The sequence below is a fragment of the Accipiter gentilis genome, chromosome 29 (genome assembly GCF_929443795.1).
Source record: "Accipiter gentilis chromosome 29, bAccGen1.1, whole genome shotgun sequence".
Taxonomy (NCBI): Eukaryota; Metazoa; Chordata; class Aves; order Accipitriformes; family Accipitridae; genus Astur; species Astur gentilis.
In genome coordinates this window covers 12095584-12117173 of record NC_064908.1, presented here as the reverse complement: position 1 = coordinate 12117173, position 21590 = coordinate 12095584, and the positions used below count along the sequence as shown (strand labels likewise).

The 21590-nt window shown below is 42.1% G+C and overlaps 1 protein-coding gene across 1 annotated transcript in view; it reads right to left on the bottom strand.

Moving 5' to 3' along the window:
- The window catches only part of PAPPA (pappalysin 1), a 180803-nt gene that overhangs the window by 125756 nt on the left and 33457 nt on the right, over positions 1-21590 (bottom strand). Inside the window, exon 3 of the mRNA XM_049832511.1 lies at positions 2386-2531. Within this exon, the coding sequence (XP_049688468.1) occupies positions 2386-2531 (146 nt within the window). The remainder of the gene's footprint in view (positions 1-2385; positions 2532-21590) is intronic.

Sequence of the window (21590 nt, the reverse complement as noted above, 5' to 3'; positions counted from 1 at the left end):
TGCTTGGTCTCTACACAGGTGGAGCCATTTACACCCAGAGAGTAACCTCATATATTTTGTGGGGAGCTCCATCCCAAAGATAATTCCAGAGTTTGTTTTCCAATGGCAGGAGTATTGGTGAAATTCCTCAGCAGGATGTGCCTTCAAAATAAAGGCTGGGTAAATGGTTCTGGCACTGGACAGCCCTGAGGCAGCTGGAGAGGGAGATTTCATTTTTGCCTTTGTTGAAAATTTATATTTTTCACAGCTGTCAAGAATCTAAATCAATTGCAGTTTTACAGAAAAGATAAACTCCCTCACCCAGACAATCTCTATCCCAGCCTTTAGATCTGCACCACAGGACATATTTCATATTTTTTATTAAGTACATATTGGATTTATAGAAGAGAGTAAAAAAGATTAAAGATGAATTCTTACAGACCAAGCACAGGTCTGGGAGGGCTATTATGACAGGAAATTATGGCCATTATTTATTTATTTTTGCTTTTTTTCCATTGCAAGTCAACTTTAAACTGTTGGCTAATGTCTTGTTTTCTCGCGAGATTTTTTTTGGTCAATGAATTCTGTCAATACACTGTAGGGGCTGAATTTAAATTGTTTTGCTCAGGGATGATGTTGACAATTAGCTTAACGAAGTGACAGAAGAACTCATCAGGGCTTTGGGCAAGCCCCAGTCCTCTTGCAGAAGGTTCTTCTCAGCGCTCTGGAGCTCTCCTCTTGTTCTCTGCTCCCTCCCATGGCAACACCAAGGGAAGCTGTGAAAATACTCATTTAGGGAAGGATCAGCTATACTGCAACCTTATTTCACTCCAGCAGTGGCATGAGGGCTAATGTTTCCCACCAGCAACCCATACTGTTGCACAATCAGAAGCAAACAGAGTTACCATGGGGCTAGTGCAGGAGTAGGGGGTTGTGGTACTACAAAGTGATAGAAATCATGTCAGCATGGGCACTAGTCGAGGCTGGGGTTAATATCTATCTTCGGTTTTGCCAGAAGATGTTGCCCTGGGGAATGCTCACTGGCAGGCATTTACAGCATCTTCTGTTTTGGGCGCTCCCAGCACGAGCCCATGGAGATGGGGCTGGAGGCAAGTCAGAGTGGAAATGGCTTCACTTCCAGCCTAGCTCAGCAGGAGACTGGATGTGTGTCAGTGCTGGTCCTTGGGAAGGGAAGTTTGCTCACGCTTCTTTCGGAGCAGCTGCGGAGCTGGATGTAGTAATAAAATGTTTACTAACTGAAGTAGGGCAGCCAGCTCCAACTGCTTGGTCTGACCACGGAGCCTCTCTCAGCTGTGGAGACAGGTGACTATAAAGAGATGTTAATATCTAGGTTTTGGGGTAATGTATTTTTGAACGTGGAAAAGCCTCCCTGACTGATGGCTTGAGTTGTAACTCAGCTCTCATAGTATGCTTTAGAATAATAAACACTGTATTTTGCTTTGTTGAGGTTTACATTTACCCCGTCTTTTTTATTTTGCTCAATGTGGGGTTGGGTAATATAAAAACTGGCTGAAATAGCCTTTCACTGAGACTGAACTTGGCTGAATCTGGACGTCACTTCCAGCCTAGGACAAGCTGGAGAAATATCTGGAAAACTTGTGAGAAACCCTGCTCTTGTAAGATGACCAGATCAAGTGTGCAGCCCAAGGGAGGTTTGTGCAATTAAGAGAAGTACATACAAACTCAGTCGGTGCCTTCTGAACCTTTTGAGGCTCATCTGACATTTTGCAAGGAATACAGATCCAGTGGCACTACAGGTGTCAGGGCAATGAGTCATTTGGGAGGTTGCACAGCTTCAACTGGATCCCTGAGTTCCAGCAGCCATACGCAGCAACCTAGTCATGAAACATGCAGGGCAATCTGCAGGGTAGTGAACTCTTTCCAGTTCCACTCAAATGAACATTAGAAATACAATCTCTCAGCAGTTTGCTCTTTTGCACATTGGTAGAGAAAAATAGCAACAAATTTTAACTACAGTCTGTGAGGAAAATTAATTGAACACTTACTAAGTAATGAACTAAGGATCAGAACTTAACAGGCTAAGGTTAAAAATTCACTTCTGTCTAGCACCCCTGCACCTATCCCCCCCCAATCTTCTTCACAAAGTGCTCCCATGGAGTGAATGCCCTGTAAAGTAGCTTCACTTAAAAGGTGAAATACTTTCAGCTTGACATCATCTACAAATACCATAATGTGCTTTGGGTTTATAACCTAATATTTTCCTGGTTGTGAGCCAGTATCTGGGAATCGTGAAATACTTTTTTTCCCCTGACTATATAATAGAGGAATGATAAGAAATCAGAACAGAGCTTAAAGCATATTTGTCTTTCCTTCTTAGCGCCTCAAAAGAATGCTTTACAAAGAAGAAACATCTTTATCACTCACCTAGATGCATCAAGGCTTCCTTGTCCCAGGGCCAAGTTGCCACTCCAGCCAGCTCTTCCTCAGAGGAATTGGCAAAGAAGATGTTGAGGTGTGTGGATCCATCCAGTTTGAGTATGTTCTTTAGTTCATTGACATCTAAGTATGCTCTGTAGAAAAAGAAAAGCCTTTTTTTTCTAAAGGTGACACAAAAAGTAACAAAGTATTGAAGAAGTGCTGCAATCCAGGCCAAGATCTTACAATATCCTGCGTATCAGTCACCTGAAATAATTTAATAACCCACTCCCAAACTTCAATTACTTGCATTCATATAGCGAATCTCATCTAAGGACTTCAGGCCATTGATTAACGAAGGCCACAAACTCCAAGGTAAATACATAAAGCTGTCCATACTCCTAAGATAAGTAGAGGAATCTATTTATTATGAATGTAATTAACCATGTATTGTGGTCAGTAAATCTTTTTATATCAGCAGTTACCTTGCACATTTCCTCTAAGTTGTTTATTATTGTTACCTCTATTTTTCCTTCACAATAACAAGTTTCACATCTTCAGGCTGGCGCAACAACTAACACCAGCTCACAAAGTTACTCCTTTAGCACCAGTGGCAGTCACCTGTGCTGAGATGCACAGGGTCCAACCCTAACATAGGGTGGTTGGTTGGGAATTGCTATTTCCAGCAAGCAAAGTTGTGCCAAGAGATCTCCTTGCAAGAGATATAATGCAGGACTGATACCATACCATGACATGAATTCCTAAGGCTCCTTAGGTCCCGTCCCCTCCCAGGTGAGCAACGAATCTTCATAGCTTTTGGGATGTCTGAAGGTTACAGAGCAATCTGCTTGCAGGCAAGCAAAGCCAATGTCTTAAGCTTGATGGCTGTTGGAAGTACTTTTTGCACTCCTCTAAAGGAGCAGACTTTATCAATGCTGGAATACAGGAGCTACTTGCCAAAGTGTGTACCATGCTGCCACACTGCTTTCAGTGGCACCGTGATGCTCTAACTCAAAGTAAACCTGGAGAAAGTGAAGCATAAGAGTAAACCCAGTGGTTCTCCATTTCTAGCTCACATTGTCTTTTGACAATAAAGTGTTGTGCTAACACAAGATCTAAACCACAGATAAGTTGTACTATCTTCACTTGACATGTGGAAACGACAGAGAGAGATACCTCACTGAGTCAAGCATGGTTGACTAGCTTGTAAGGAAAGGACACCACAAAGGTCTTGAGCAGGTTGATTCCTGCTTCCTAAAGTCCCCCTTTCCCTATGTGTATGGGTGTGTAAAGGACTCACGTAACTCTCACAAACCAAACACACATTCAGTAAGTAGGGTTCCTTGCATACTTTGCAAGGCTTTCGTTCCCAGAAGGGTGAAGAAAAAAAATAGGGGAGTTGGCTTAGCACCAAGATCTTTCTGTCCTTCCCTGGAGGACTCCCCAATGGAAAACACATTCATATTTCCACAATAGCTTCCCCTGCCACTTGCTGAAGTCATTGCCTCCAAAATAGTTCACGGCTGGGTGTCCCCAGGCCCTCACTGACTCATGGAGGAAGACGTGCTCTTTGGGGACACCAGTGGAAGGGTATGTTTCCATTCCATACAGTGTTTATCTTCCAATCAAATGTGGATGACATCCTGAAGGACAGGTCAACACTGTGACCCTTTACACATTTCTCATCTCTCCACTGTTCCCAACACATCTATGGAAAATACACAGATCTTCCCCTTAGCTCCTCCAGCTTGTTCTGCATGTATCCGCACAATGTTCTGAGACGGTGCATAATCTATTTCCAGGATCTTCTTTGTGCATTTGAAAACATCTCTTCCAAACATGGGCTCATACTTGTACACGTCCACAAGCAATAGTTTGAAATTACATGAGAGCTTATATGCATTTCCAAATGAAAATGTAAATGCATCAGGGGAATATGTGATGGAAGATGAGTGCATGTGAAGGGGACGATGTGTATGTCTGCAAGTATGGCAGCATCAGTAAAAGAGAGTGAGCAAAAATGTAAAAGAGAATGTGGGAGTGATGTGATACTTCATGCAAGAGAGAAAAGACAGAAACAGAAGCACTGAGTACCTCTAAGTAGAAAAACGTTTGTGTGTTTTGTATCACAGTGGGAAGGAAAGGCCCACTGTCTGTATTGAGACTGCAGTTGTTGACTCTGGATGCACATGCTTTATGGCCTATGCAAATCCCTGTAGGAGTAACTATAATCAAACTCCCCTCCTGAGATTACCATTTTTATCCTTGCTCTTCTCTTATGGTTTTAAATAATCTAAACTAATATTTCTTTATTCTTAGCTGTCTCTTTGCTTATTGTTTACAAAATCCAATCCCCATTTATATCCTCAGTGCATGGCCACAATCGCACTGTCTTTTGCATACAGGCTATGTGCTTCAACATCCAGGGCTGTTTCGTACATGGATTATTACTGCAGACAACATCCAGAGCAGACAGCATTTAACTAATTGGCTAGTGATGTCAGTGCATCACCAAGACTGAACTCATGTCTTACGTAAATCCACTGTACTAAGTCAATTGGACTTGGTTTTGTAGTATTTCTCTGACTGCTACTTCTCTGCTAGCCAACAGAAGTCTGAAAATGAGCAGAATCATAGAACACCAGGTTGGAAGGGACCTCAAGGATCAAATGGTGTAAGAACAGAATGCTAAGAGAATTTTTAGCAAAGGGTCTGCACAAAGGAGTAGGTGTAAACAGATCATGCTTGGGAGGAAGTAAATGCAAAACCCCTTTGTAAAAGCAGTCAGCAACCCCCAACACATAAACATGCTCAAGCATTTAGCTCAGGCAAATCCCTTGTAAGTGTGTGAACATGTGCCTGCATGTGCACGCATGAACAGGGGGGTGAGTGTGTAAGCAAGGGTTTGGATTGTGCACACATGCAAGACAGCCAAGAGTATGTATGCAAAGGAACCAGTGTGTGTGTGTAAGAGATAAAAACATGAGCTGGAATTCCATCCTCTCCTTCCGCCCCATGTTTCTAATAACCTCCCATCCCTATCCATCATCACCACATTCCTACACTCAAGGAGACATAAATTAACTACTTTTGCAGTTCATGTCCAACTACGTAGCCGCAGGCAGCAGACCCAACAGTTACCAGGTCAAAACACTTTTCAGTTATTGTGTTGGACTAGGCTGACTCCCCCCTGCTGCTGCGGCTGCTTTGTTATCAGCCCAGACTATCTGACCCAATGCAATCTGCGAGCATTGCTTACACTTCTCAAGGTTATGTGGGTCCCCTGATAGAGGACATAATGTCTGTCACATGGGCTCGTGCCAAAGAGAGCCAAAGAGCCCAGCCTTTCCAGAACTGCCAAACTCGCATTTCAAAGACATGAGTGCAGTCTTGGAAAGGGATCAAAGCCTTTCCAACTGTCATTAGAATATTTCCTTTATGCATCTCTCCGTGAGTGCCAGCAACATATTTCATAAAATTCATTGGCTCGAGATGGTACCTCCAATATAAACCTGAATGGGGGAACTGTCAGGGCAAGTCTATGTGGAAAACAAAACAAAACCCAAAGCACAACAAAACACGTGTAATTCCTGTAATGGAAAAAACATACGATGTTGTGAGCGTGCCTTGCTCAAGAAAGCCTAATGAGCCTATTAGTGCATCATAAAAGGTCTCCTTTGCTGGAATCTGGTTTAGACATAGAAATTCTATGGGCTGTTTAAGGCCATTTGGGACACCAAATCATATCAGGCAATGTGCACATTCCCACCCAGCTCTTTTCATCAACTTATTTGTCCAATGCACAGCTTCAGTTTTCTTTTTTCCTCCACAGCAGTGTAAATAGCCCTCTGAAACTGTACTGTACAGCAGCTTGCCCTTACCCAGTAAGCACCAGACCTCAATCAGTAATATGTATCCCGTACGGTGCTCCAGTTTCAGTCTAATGGAATCTTTAGCTCATCCAGCAGTGTCTTGCGACTGCCCAACCCGCCACGCAGCCTGCCCCGTTGGTCACACGAGCCATTATCCTCGTGCCTCTCTCATCTGTCAAGCCTGTTTCATCTCCATTTGGGTTGTGCCTTCACTGCAGCAGGACTTGTCCCCAGGCAGCGAGGTGAAGCCCCCAGCCAGCAGCCCCACCTGCCCCCAGGAGCCACTGCGAGGAGTTCCCTTCTGCTGGCCCTCAGGTCCAAAGCCAAATCCAGCTGCAAATCTCTGCCGCTTAGCTACAAACACATTTGACAATGGCTTTTAAACTTGGCTGGTATCAGGTCTAATCATATTAAAAATCGTAGCCTTGGTGAGTAGAGTCGAGCAGTTTTGTAACTCTTCCTCCCCCATTTTCTTCCAGGTCAGAGAATGGCTTTCCAGTGTTTCCCTAATGTGGCTGGGGTGCAGCCTCTTGCACTAGTGGTTGTTTTTGCAAGGAACAGAGAGCCTTCCAGCCCTTATTGTCAGGAAATGTTTTCTATTGTTTGCTCTGAGTTATTCTCTATTTGACTTTGTTTTGGTTTTTTTTCCTTCAAAGACAAGTGTTGCTTTACAGCAAGAAAACAAACAGGGTACTTAAGGGATTATGTGCAAGACCCCACCCAAACACAGAGTAGGAACTTTGCTATCTGCTCACTATGGGGTATGGTCTCCATCTGCCTGACGAGTTTGTTAGGAATAAAAGGCACTGCATTTCATTATTTGAAACAAAAAAAACAAACAAAAACAAACAAAAACCCCAAACCACCAGCATCTTCTGAATTGGGAAGTCAGCCTCCAAAAGTCTCCATTTTATCTCTTGACATACAATGTCCCATCCTTTACCTAGCAGGTTCAGCATATGGCAGGACAGAGTAAATCTGCTGGAATCACAGGGACCCAGTACATCACTCTCCTTCCCAAGACTCCTTGTTTCCACCTTCTTTTGGTGCTCTCAAAAGAGCTGTCAGGTCAGGTTAAACCATGGTATACAGTTTAGCAGACAAAAAGAAAGCTTTTCTGGACAGCCCTGGCAACACTCGCCAGCAGCCTGTGACAGATCCAGGTGTGGTTCCCAACATGGTGTGGCTGATATGTCTCAGTGGTGTTCCCTTTGTCCCTCCAGCTCTGATCTCGGCCCTAAGATTGACACTAACTCATTAAAGCAGCAAAGACCACAGCAGTCGGTGTGTGGGCAGCCACTTACCAACTGTCCATCCCATTTTTTCAAGCAATATGGGGGGCCCAAGGTTTTAGGGTGCAGTGTCCACCTAGAGATTTTCAATATCTGCAGTGAACAGCAAGGACAGTTTTGAGATAAATTATGTTCTTCCTGAAGATAATGGCAAGAGCCATGACTTCAACAGTACTGAAAGCTGACCTTGAAATGGGGCCATTTGGCAGATGCGCACAATTGTAATTTAGCTTTTCCCCCTGTGATTTCTCAGTCTTGGGTGGTTAGACATGGAACTTTCCTTTTGGAGACACAGTATTGATGCCAGCATATAAGCTGCCTTTTGCCTTCTGTCATAGAGTCACAGAAAAACAAGTCTGGAAAGGATGTCCGGAGACCATCGCTGCCAGCCCTCCACTTCCAAGCAGGGGCATCTCTATATGTCATGCTTAGCCAATTTTTATCTAGCTCATACTTAAGACCACACATGACAAGGACTCTGCCACTGCCCCAGCAAGCTGCAGCCCATGTTTCAATACCTTTATGGTCAGGAAGTTTTTCTGAAGGTCTACCTGAATCTTTTTTGCTGCAACAGATATGCATGGCTATTTATGCCATCTTTACCAAACCTATTACTTATTTGAAAGCTTATTATATCTCCTGTAAACCATCTCATTTTTAGGCTAGACCCACCTTATTTCTTCAGCCTCTCCCCACTTGTTATATTTTTTAAGACCTCTGGTCATTTCTGATGCTCTCATCTACACTTTCCACATCTTTCTCAAAGGCAGGTCATCAAAAGAAGACAGAGTCCTCAAGCTGAGAGCTTATCAGCGCCATGTAACTGCTACATTTATCCTGTCTATCACCTCCAACCTGACATAAAGTACACAGTAGAGATTTCAGACCTACAAACATTTCTAACATTTTTTTCTTCTTTTTTGCCTAAAGTGCTACAGGTCTATCAAAACCTGAACAAAAAAAGACAACCCACAAACTCTCTTTAGCAGTGGAATTGCAATAAAATTTTTGTCTGACCTGATGTTAAAGATCTGCCTTTGCCGGCAAATTTAATTTTGCTCCTCATTTCAGATGGATTGCCATAAATCATGTGAAGCAGGAAGCGTGCCTCATCTACATTTAGTTTAGTGTTAATTTAAGACACTGGTGTAAGTGTAGTAAAAGTCATGATAATTTATTGATAAAGGTATAAATCTTTCAGTGATTGGGACAGAGCCTGAAATAGAGTGGAGCCAGATTATTACAAGTGAAAGGCTTCAGGTCCCAATTTAGATCCAGATCACTGCCTGTGTTCACACTGAAATCCAAATGTGTAACTGTAATTCCGACCACATCCAAACCAGGCATTCACTAGGTCATGTCCACAAGCATAAATTGCAAGCACTGTCAGCACATGTAAGCTTGGCAGCTTTTAAGGAATTTTGGTTTATCCACTGCAGCAAAATGTCCTCTACAGCCCCCAAATCTGATTTCCCATTACAAGAAAGGAGGAATGTTTTGGCAAAAAAAAAAAAATAATAATGATAAGGATCCAAGAAAAGACACTTAGAATAACTGTTCAAATATAAACCCAGCTTCTTGGGTAGGTTTGGTAGTCTGTGCTGAACTCTGTATCACTCTCTGTGACACTGCTAATGCATTCAGGTTAGCTGGTTAAAGCTGGACGAGGTTTTTTTACATCAGTGGCAGGTCCTATGGTTAAGACTGACCCTCAGCAACACATATTACAAAATAAAAGCCCACATGGCTACAAAAGTCTGCGTGTTCGTTGATCCTATGGTGCCCTCTTTTCCAAACTGAATTAATTCCACCATTATGCTAGTGACTTAGGCTTTACTCACTCTATGAAAAAAAAAATTACTAAAAAGAAAATTATAGATAGAAAATAAGACTTTTACTGTGTAAAATAGGGGAATCCTTTGGGTCTGGGTTTTCCTTATCCTGCAACAGACTGCGAGCAGCTTCTTGGTCAAAACTAGGGAATTTTTACAATTGTCAAGTCATCAGTTTCATTCCACTTGCTTTGAAATGCTGGCTTTCCAGCAGGACAGTCCTAGAAATAAGCACATTTCTACTGTAACATTTTGCACTGTAAGTCTATAGGACAGCAAGGAAAAAAACCACCCCATACATAAAGGAAATTATTTGCTACTAAGTTCTAAAAATCAGTATATTCATCCATAGAACCCTAATGGCGCACCTCTGCTCAGCCCTATCTGACTTTCTCATAAAAGACCTCTAATAAATGATACAGCTTTATTTCATGCAATTCCGTATAGATAACTTCTAGATGTTGTAAATAGAGTATCTACTTAACAGGCTGAACCACAGCAACGGGTTGGAATAAACCTGATGGTCGGACTACTCCAAACCTAGCTCTGGGTCCTCTTTTGGTTTGGTTCATGTGAGCTTGCACTTTGAGCCAACTTCTGTTCTCACTGGGCTGCACACGAGTATCAGCTCTGACTGTGATGTACTTGCTCCAGTGTAAATCTAGAGTTAGTCAGAGCAAAGTTTGATTCTCAAAGTGCAGCTTCAGGTTCAAATCCAAAATCTCAAAGGAAACCTCCGTTGAAACAACCAATTTTTGCCCAATTTCTGGCCAACGCAACTTGCTTTTTTTAAGGAGGGAGGCGGGTTTCCTCAGATCTCCACACAGATTCTCTCAAAGGTTTGTAAATCCATGCCAAATCCTTCACAAACCTGGGCTGAGATTCAGAAATACAGTGAAAACAGATTTTTTTTTTTTATCCCCCCCCCCCCAATCCCCCCCCCCCCCGGCACTTTTGCTGCTGGTTCTGGCCAGGATAAGAAAGAGTAGAGGCTCAGGGAAAAAGAACAGAGAAAAAGATGATGTAAAAATTTTCAAATGTCAAACAAGTTCTGTCTGAGCTCTGGGCAAAAGTTTGGGGTGGCTGTTAATGTACACAAAATTATTTGTTCCCTCTCTCCCTTTATCCTCCCAGGCTTTACTGCCTACTGCTTATACCAGAGACCCCAACTTTATATAACCTTTACATAGGTTTATAAAGAGTTGCAGTGCTACAGAGCATAAATACGTGATCACCAAGTCTCCTTCCTTTGAAAGGTCTATGTCCAAGAGCTGAGCAACATTTGAGTTCACTCGTGCAGCAAGAACTGAAAAGACCCGTTTCCTTGCACGACCATAAAAAATAATTATGCTAACCAACTACACAGAACTAGGAAAAGATATGCTGGCTGGCCAACTTGCAGGAAGAAAAAAGAAAACAAAGGGAAAGCCTTGGCAAAGAGAATTGTGATCTTACTGTACAATTAACTTCTGAGACAGTGAGTAGGATTAAAGCATGGAACATTTCAAGACACATCTCTTTAAAACAGCAAAGCATTATGAAGCGTATATGCACATTTCACAGGCCTTTGAAATCAGCAACACTGGCAGGTTTATTTGTTTTGGTTGTCTCTTTTTCTTTCTTTTACTACTTTGGGATTTTTTTTTTTCTCTCCTTTTCAAGACTAGAGCCAAATGACCCATGAGAAATGTACTGTAATTTGTCTCTTATCCATCCCTCATCTCTATCTGATATTCCCTCTGCCCTGGTTACCCTGATGTTTTTCCAGACTCTACAGGCTGAACCATTGTAACAAGGAGAAAAGTCAAACGATAAAGAAAGAAGTGGCGTAAGGATATTTTCAGGAACCCGGTCTGTTAAAACAGATTTCCTTTGCTGCTTTTCCGAAAACCCCTTTTGGCTGCAGCAAACCTCATTCACGTATACTCAAGAATTTAAATCAGTATAGGAAGGTATATACATATTTTAGGCTATTTTAACCATCAGTTATTCTGCTTGGCACTTCCACAGTGCTTCCCCTCTGGGCCTCAAAATGCTTCCTAAACATGAAGAGAAAAATTCCAGTCTGGTCAAAGCCCTGACACAAGCCCTCTGCACCGCTCCAAATGCCGTCCAACGGCTTAAGTGATACTCAAGTGAGACAAGGACCCTTGCGCTGGGCCTCCCTCAAGAAATTTTACCATGATTGAAGAAGCCATGAAATCGGCAAATGGAATAATTTCCCTTGTCTTCCGAATGGGAAAATTGAGGTAGAGAAATGCAATAATTTGGTCAAAGTAACAAAATCATTCAGTGTGACAGCTAGGATTAGAAACTCGATCTCTTGAGCCTATGTTCTGCGATAATATGGATCACCTTTCTTTTAAATAAGCGGTGGCTTGTGTTACTGATCCTTTAAGTTTTCTGGTGGCCACTAATCATCTTTTACAAGCCTTCGCTCTTATTTTACAATCTTTTATTCCTATTTTACAATCTCCAAAAAAGTCCTAAAGGTCCGGTGCTCAGCAGATGGAAAGTCAGAGCTCCCTACAATAAGCTGGGCCTTCCTGAATCCCACCGCTTCACTGTTTCTGAAGACAATGTAGCACATTTACTTCACATCTTCTTGTGGAACCAGGTCTCTGCTCTGAATGAGTGAGCAGCCACCGTTCTAATAATATTTGGCATTTACATACCACCTCTCATCCCAAAGCTTCCAAGAACAACCAACAGATACGTGCATAGCACACTGCACAATAGTTCAAGTAAAGGACATTTTGGTTTTAGTCACCAGAACAAACCTGATTTTTTTATGAAAAGCACCAGAGACCAGGAATGCAGCCTGTCATCACTCCCTTGAATCAGGTCAAGAGGTAGGTAGAGCCTCTGTTAATCAGACTGGAAGTTAGAGATCAAGAGGAAACTTGAAGCTTTGACACAGAATTTTCTTTAATTATAGGAGTAGCTCATAGCAACTCTCTATATTAAAGTTGTCTAACAATTTCCACTACTAATATTCAACTCCAGCCTGTCTTTCTCATCTCCATCCTAGTGGCTGTGGGGTCAGGCTTCAGGTCACATTTGCAGCCTGCTCAAACAAGTGCCTTGCTGGTGGGACCTCGGGGAGTCACTGTTGGAGTGACCCAGGTTTTGGCACTTCTGGAGCACTGGGAAATGCTTTGTGTCCCCTCTTTAGAGTCGATGGAAAGCAGGGGGTTACACTACTGCCTGCATACTGCTCTGTCCTGGGGTCCATCTACCTGTGCCATCTGCCCTTGCAGTAGGCAGGATGGGTCAGGACCCTGCCTGGGTGGGCTCCAATGGGTCACCTGCTGTGGGAATATTTGGGATTTTTAGGAAGCCGAACACAGGTCAGGGTAGGGAGCATTGTGGCCTTGGGGTGCTCACAGTTAGATTGCAATTACTCACAGCTCCTGGAGAAGGGTGACACGTGGCACCGTCCCTGCTGGGGTGTGCAGCTGGGACTTTAAGGGGCTGGCCCTTCAGTATCTTTCCCAATTAACACACAGTGAAAAATGCAGGATGAAAAAAGAACAAGATCAAATTCTTTGCTCCTTTCATCTCACTTTTTGACACTAATCCTCCCTGCACATAAATCCCGTGCCACAAAGTGAGATATACATTTCTATTGGAAGGAAGAGCGATTTGGAATCAGGCCGACATCAGCAAAAGGATAAAATAAAATCATATATAACCACGAAGGACCTAGCATGTTTATTACAGATACTTCTGGGGTTGATGGGCCAAAATAACCAGTCCAAATATGTATCTTGCAAAACATCATTTTTGCTTTGGAGATGCCGCTTCTTTTCTGTTTTTGTTTTTACAACTCATGGACTTCCAAATCTCATTTCTTAACCTCCTGGCAGGGTTGTGCATAAAGTTGGTCCTGCTGCAGTGGGCAGATCATCAATGGCTTATGGTTAGGATAATCCCAATTTTCCTCTTTTCTGAGAAAGAAATGAAAACCTGATTCAAATGAGACTGGTTGAAATTTCTTCTTATTTCATCTTATGCAGGAAAGGGTAGGAGACACCAAAGTGAGATCACAAAGAACGTAGTCTGGTGATAGAGACTTCAATTCAGGGAAACCAAGAAAAGCTTGTGCCGTGGCACTAAGTGCCTCACATTTTCAAAGTTCATGAGATTTTTTTCTCCCTGTTGCAACAAAGAAGAACTACTATTTATGTTTTTTTGTTTCCTGGGTTTTTTTTCAGGGGGTAACAATGGATCGTACCAGTAAGTCTTTATCTTCAACAGTGAAGTCTTGAACACATTTTTAAGACAGAAAAGAAAATTGAATAGTCAGATCCAAAGAACCACTAAATATTACGAGATCTACGAAAGCTGGTTACTCTTGTTCTTTCCCAGCAGTGAAGAGATTACAAGGAAACAGAAAATGTCAGTCACTGAAACAGAAATCTCACATAAGAACATTTAGCTTTGAAGTTCTCAGAATCCACAGCAGATTGCCAGGTGATCTGGCAGAAACACCAACAGACCTGCAATGAAAATACTTCAGAGTTGCAGAAAGAAAATATTGTGGACAGTGTGTTTTCTTAATCCAAAAATTTTATTTTTAATTTTTTTTATCATTATTATTATTTTTAATTTCTATTCCTGTTCACTAGGAAGACAGAAATAAAGGAAAAGAAAGAGCAGGAGAGGGGACTTAGTAGATCATGACTTTGTCAAGCGACTACTGTTGGGAGAAAAAAGGTGGCAGCAATATCTGTAACAGATACTGCTAACATAATTAACTCACTGGAATCAAAATCCTGCCCCTCATTTCTCTCTGTTGAGCCAGAGACAAGCAGCAGGAAGACAGATGTAAATGTGCCTTTTCCAAACACTCAGGAACTTTCAGACTCTCTGGTTTTTAAACCTATGCAGGACCTGCAACTTCTGCATAGATACAAGGTAAAGCAAATACCATTGCACATGTGTGCTTTTAAGAGTGGACTTTTCTTGAACAGAAGGATATATCAAGTAGAAAAGGTCCTTTGCCCTTTAAGTAAACAGTGGACAGGAGACACATCTAATGCTCAGGTTAGTAGTCGGATGGAAGGACATTTGTGTTGCCTCACATATGGATCTGCTAACATGTGTACCAGAAAACAGGCGCTATCAGTCCAAAACATAAGGCTGATTGTAAGCATTCCCTGGAGGACACATTTCCCAAGACCCTACAAAATTGGACTGGCAGCTTATGAAACGTACAATACTGATCCAGCATGTAACAGTAAACTATAGGAAATCATACCCATATATTTGGCCTTCAGACATGAGTGCAGAAATTGCCTGTTTTGGCACCACAAGCCTGTGGATCCACTTGAATCAAAGACAGACCTCTAGCAAAGGGCTACGAGAATGCAAAGATCTGTTCTCCATTGTTGAATACTAACACAAGAGGGGGAAAACCCTAATTTTCCTTTACGGCAAATTTCTTGACCAACTTTTGCCACGAGTACGACCCCTATAGACAGGCCACGCAGTTTAATTTCCCCATAACATTTGCACCTTCTGTCACTCTATTTGCATATCTCAACCACACATCAACTTTCGCACTGGTTTGCTGCAGTAATTTATTGGTAACATGTCACTAACAACTACCACAGGACTTAAGATCTTGATGACTACAAAACTAGCTTTGCAAAGGATCCAGCAAAAATTGCAGGTTGTCATTTTTGTCCACTGTTTCCCACACATAGACCCTGAATTATACAAACCCGCATTTATAAAACGTACGTTAGCATGAAATGTCTTGCAGCTCCCTGTCAAAGACAGAGGGGGGCTGTTACGAATTTCCTCACTTCCACAACTCCTCTGCTGCCAGCTCAAGTACATCTCAAGAACTTTGCAAAACCTGACATCCTGCCTTATTCAGTTGTGGGGGAAGAGAAGGCATCCTGGAACCACCTTTTGGATTACCTCCTCCTGATAGTTTTCTAGATCAAAAACTGGAAACGCTTCAGGTATTGTTCCCAGATGGATAAAAAAAGAACTTTGAGTCTGATGAAGACAAGGACAGCTAAAGGTTTGAGCCTGCATTTTTAAGACAAAATAAGATATTTTGAAGCAAAAACACATGAATAAATCTATCCCCAGAAGTAAAACTATTAGAGGAATTCTGAGTGTATGAGGAGGAGGAAGCCAGAAACTCCTAGCTCTTTTCTGAATCCAACTGGGTGCGGGAGAGGGGGGGAATCAAACAGCACAGATTTCTTCAGGCAAACTGGGAGAAACACTCTGATGTGTCTGACGGAAGCATTTTACTCTGTGTTTGGAAGTTTATCATGACCGATCAATTCTGGAAGAATTAGTGAGTGAGTTCTGGTTTTTGGCACTGACACAGTCGTGGTAAAAAGGCTGGAGGCAAAAGGGAAGTAATTTTCATAATGCTGTGAACTGTTGCCATCAATCCTTACCCAAAACATTTTTTCTACTTACTCTAGTGCAGTGCTGTTCCGTAGGAGCTTTCCTCTTAGCTATTGCCCTTCGCCTCAGGAAGGCTCTCAACCTCACTCGTGCTCTGGATGCAGAGATCCAAGCCAAAGACCAAAGTCTTTGGGAGTTCAATCTTTCTACGGACTTCAAAGAGCTTGGGATATGTAACAGTCCAGACAGAAAGCATAACATACGTTTGGAACAACATTATATATGTAAAAATAGAAAAGATTGAATGACTGTTAAGGAATGCAGTGTGATGGGGAAGCCTGATGTAAATTGTGCATGGCATTTACATACCTATTTTCAGCCTCTAACCTAGGTGCTCTGAATCCTGGTGGGAGAACCTACCTTTTCTCCAGCAATTATAAAGACTTTAAGATTTAATTCTCTAAATCATGCCTATGCTGTGTGTCTATACCTGCTGCGAGCAGATGGCATGACTTCCCCTAAGGAACTAACAGAGCAACAACTACAAATAGCCAATGCCTATCCTCAGCACTTAGTGCAATAACATTGAGACTACACATTTTGGGAGGAATCAGCAACTCGTAGAATTTGTCCTTAACAGAAAGCAAGCCAAATGTGAAGGCAAAATAAAAACCCTTAACCAGAAATGCCAAGCCCAAACATATTCAGGTATTTTGAATAATATAAGTTTATGTAATTCTTAATATTTCTCAGGCATGCCTATGTTTGTCTCCATTTGCGCTTGCTGGGATTGAAGACAGGAATAGAGCATCATCAAGCTCTTGGAAATCAGGAGATCACACAAGAATGCTGGTTTGTAATTGTTCTCAACCAGTCCGCAAACCTAAGCAGTTCAGACAGCTTAGAAACACTTCCATACTCTCTGATGCTCACGTGAAGCAAACTAAGCTCTGGCCTTTTTGAGGTCTACCCATGTTCTCTAAATGAGTGTATCATATTTCTTTATTTACTTAGAATTTTTCACCAGTTAATCTCTCCTAGTCTCATTTTTAATTAAAAAACCCAAATAAATTAATCAAGAAAATACAAAACAACTTAAGGCAAAGCTTTTTCAAAGCGTAAAGGGGATTTTGATACCCACACGCTACTGACAGTCAGTGGGTCTTGTCCTGGGAATATAATTCCCTTTTGTGCCTTTGGAAGGTGCACAAAAAACGTGTAGATGATTACAGTGATGGGTCTATTAATTGATATCATCTGGATTTTATCTTATTTAATCAATGTCTGAGCTCTGACTGCAAAAGAAGCTTAAATTGACGCCCTCGTTCCTTTCTGCTCAATGCTCCCTAACCTGTCATCTTCAATACACAAACATAATTTGCAAGTCTGACAAAGGCACAAGCCACATTACATCGTATCACAGAAATTAGAATTGAATCAATAAACAAAAAGGCAAACTCCTGATCAGCTCATTCTTACCACACAATGTGGAATTCTTCACATTTTACCCCTAATCCCATGTCTGATCAAACTGAAATATCTTCAGGACCAGGAATGCCTCTGCTTCCTTTTGGTCTTTCTTTCACAGTCTAATCACATCTTAGAAAAGCTAGTATTTTGTGCCTATGTGTCTTATCTTTATCCTTTGTCTAATTTGTGCTGTTTAACGCTGAAGAAATAACTCGGCAACATACTTCATGTGATGGGGCAGATCCTTAACGGAGGAGAAATGCTGGCATGGCCCGAGTAACAGATCAAATCCCCTTCTTGGCATATTCATTTGTACTGTGTCTTTCAGTATAATTTTGACATGGAATTTTCCTGGCATAAATCACACAGGTTTCCCTCTTTCCCTCCACAGCACGCTGCGTAGCTCTGTGTTTTGGTAAATCTCATCTATTAATAGTTGCCCTCTGTGGCTATAAAAAAATACCTCAGTAGTCAAAAGCCAACCCTTGCTAGGGAACAGCTGTGGATGCTTGAACGCACACAGGACCCGGCATCACACGGCAAAGCCCTTTCTTGGCTCCATGTCAGAGCAAACTGATTAAATAAGGCCATAGTCAAGCTAATGGAAAAGGAGCCCCTTCCCTGCAACAGAGGGAAAGAGAGGCCAACTCCAGCACTAGGCTGGAGAAACATCAGGGTATTTCCATTTTCTCACTGACATTTTCTTTTTCCTTTTTTAACTCAGCACACACACACACACACACACACACCCCCGCCCCGTGTCTTTCTTGCTCCACCTTTCTGCCAAGTCCCAATAAAATCTTGCACTTAAATAGGACAAATACGTCATTGCATCGAGTATCAAAGGTCGCGGGGTAAATTTTAAGGTCTAGTCTACTTTTTTTTGTTTGATTGATTTAACTGATTAAAGCATTTCTGCTCTTCCTGTGCTTTCAGCAGCATCCTGGGTAACTCAGGGGAAATTCAAACCAACCAGCTGTGATCTGTATTACAAAGTCAAGGCTGGAAATACAACACAAGGATGTTGATGGGGCCATACTGGAAAGGGTGAAAGGAGAAGAATATTGTCTCCCAGTCAAGTGACAAAGTGCTTTTCTGTGTTAGAATGTGAAATACTCAGCTTAGCAGAGGGTACAGGATCCTCTCAGCATTGCAGGGTACCGGTCCCATTGCAGAGGGGCTGGTCGGTGACAAAGTACCTGGCTCCAGGCAGCAGGAATCCTCCCTGGATTTCACTTTGAATTTTCATTAGCAGGAACTAAAGTTCTTGAAAATCCTCAAGAATTGCTGAGTTTCGGGGACTTCCATGCAAAGTGTACTATGCCACAGCCGTCGCAAGGGTTGGCAGGGAAACAGTACGGGAGCCTCAAGTCCTCTGGAAACCAGGCTCAGGCTCTCAGCACTTACAGCACACCTGGTCTGAGGCTGCAGGCGCTTACAAAGCCAATGCCACATAACTTCAGCACTTTTCAAATTTCCCTAGGGACATTTCACTAAGACAAATTCTCCTTGCAAAGCTGATGGGAATGATTTGAAAAACCAACAGAGCCTTGTGCTGGGGAAACTAACTAGCACAGCTTCTCACTGAAGTCCTCAATTTATTGACATGACAAGGATATAACATGAGAAGCAAATTTATTCCATATTATCTATTGGCAGTATAGCTCAAAAGATGCATTTTGAGGCAGCAGAAAGAATTTTATTCTCCAAAGCCGTGTAATTCAACCCTGCTAAAGCTACCCTCACACAAATCGGTGATGACACATCTTTTCAACGTCTAGGGCCAAAATTATTTTTAAAAGCATTGCAGGTAATTGCCACTGCTGTCATTCCAAACCACTGCTGTTTCCACTATTTTACCATCACCGATGTAACCCAACAAGTGTCAACAGCATGGGCTGCTTCTGCAATTATTGAATTAATGGAAATAATACATTTCACAACACACAGCTCGCACATGTCAATGGCCATGACCAGATCTTTAACTAGAATTTACATGAGATGTTCTGTGTTTCCAAGGTTTGTTATATGCTACTCAAACATCTGGGTACCTTCTAAAATAATTGGTCTGCAGGGTGCAGATTTTATCGATCTTTTTCACTGGGGTGGATTGGCCACAAGAGTCTTTAAAACAATGGTAGGAAAAGTTTGCTGAACCTAGTTCTCCTGAAGAATTTCAGAAAGATCAAATTAGGCCAAAAACTCTAATCTTGGTTTCAGTGGGGTCCCTTTTTAGCAGGGGTCCCTCTAGCAGGGTTCTTCCTTTAAAAGAAAAAGGAAATTAAAAATGAAAAACAGCACTGGGGAAAAGTTAAGCGTGTACTTCAATCTCACACATGCCAGGAAATTTAGAGTTAAAGGTGAAACTCCACCCTAAAAAGCTCCATACTGGAGATATTTCAGCAAACAAACATAACGTGTTCTGAAACACAAAGACCCAGTAGGGTGCACTAGGTATGGAGTTTCAGCCTTCACTCCAAATTTCCTGGCTTTTTGGAGGTTTATTAGAGTTTCATACCCCAAACATTTAAGTACTCCAAGAATTTTCCTCTGCGTAGCTCACCCTGACGCTTTTGGAAGCTGAGAACAAGCACTCTGATGGTGTAGCCACCCATCCATTATTAATGAACCTGAAAACAATTTCTTGCAAATTTATGTTAATTTGGAGTGCTGAAATTATGTGCAAACTAGGTAGTTTCAGTTGAGTTACCCTGAGAAACTCAAAATTGAAAATCTACTCAGAACAAAACTGAAGGACAGGATTTCATTGACCCCAGCAGAGCACATGCTCCTAATCTTCCTCCACTGTATGTGGGTCCTGTAACTCCAGTTCAACCAGGGCTGCAATCAAGCAAACACAGAATTGCTTTTGACAGTAGTGGTTTGTATTCCTGGTTTAAACACTCTGCCACGTTGTGGGGTGGGGATATATCCATCTTACTTCTCAATGCATCTGGCTCTAATGGATGAAAAATGACTATGGCTATCAGCATCACACCTTTTTAAAACACAGCTTTTATGAACACGCCACAAATACTGAAGCGGCTCCAGTGTATCTCAGGAATCCTAAAAGATCTGTTGTGAGGCTCTGCATCATTGCATTTCCTGATAGCACTAAGGAAATTACTACCAGCAACTCTCTGTAGCCCCTCTGATCACCTACACTCTTCATCCTTCTCAAAAATGCACGCAGAGCAAGTTTTAGGATTGTATGACTATTTCAATGGGTGTCTTGACATGTAGCTAAGGGAGAAGACATCACACGTACTTTGAAATTGGCCTCACCAACCACTCTGCACAAGCATATCTCAGTGGTGGAGGTGCAGAAGTGATGGGACAGCTCCACACTGTCCTGATCCTGGGGTGTTGGAGGGACAGTTAATTCTTCTCAGTGCAGTTAAGAGAAGATAAACTGAGACATCCACTTCTTGGGTTTCCTCTAGCCCCAAACTGGGCAGAGGAGAGAGCCTATACTGAAGGGATGACCTTCCTTGGCAAAAGAAAGAAGACAGAATAGGGACAAGGCAGACAGGGACTTAAAACATCAGGAACTGGTGCCAAAGAAGTTCAAACAAGGGCCAGTAGACACATACTGTGCTTCATGCTGTTGCCTACAGATCTACCTCTGCATCCTTTCTCCTTCAGTTTTTCCCAAGACCTCCCTCTTTTCCATCACCTTTCCATTTAGTTAATCCCCTCCTCACTCTGTTCCAACTATCAAATTTAAACATACATACAAACCCAAATCCCCTGACATACAGTCCTCATACCTCTGAAATCCTCCAACAGGCCTACAGACTAAAACGAGAAAGACTACCAAAAAAATCACAAGCAAAGATTTCTTGGGAGAAATCTTAATTACTTTTTTTACTGGATCAACTGATTAATTTGGGGGAAAAAAGACAACTTTTCAAGCTCATAAACCCTTCTTTGTATTATTATTATCTTTTTTTCCCTAACACTATTAATTGGCTTAAGAAAAGACGTTGGCCCTGCTGCTGAAACCTGCCTTACTTGTAAGCTTCAGCTCTCCCAGCTACATCAAGAACATCATTATCTATCTATTATCTGTTTCTTCTGTTCAGAACTTGCATCTCTTTTCACAGTCTTTCCATTACATCTACTGAGGCTGCAGGCAAGTCCTCTGTGGCACAAAGGTATTTTTCTACCCCAAAATATAAACTACTTATAGAAACCACTATTTTCTGAGTAATCACACTTTTGGGTTAGCTTTCTCCCCCAGCATTAAGTTCACAGATATTGGGCAAAGGCAGAGCTGCTAGGCCAGTACTCATACCTTGGCTCACATTGACATTTTCAGCTGAGACTGTATAAAGAAAATTCACCTTATCCTTCTCACCCCTTCTCCT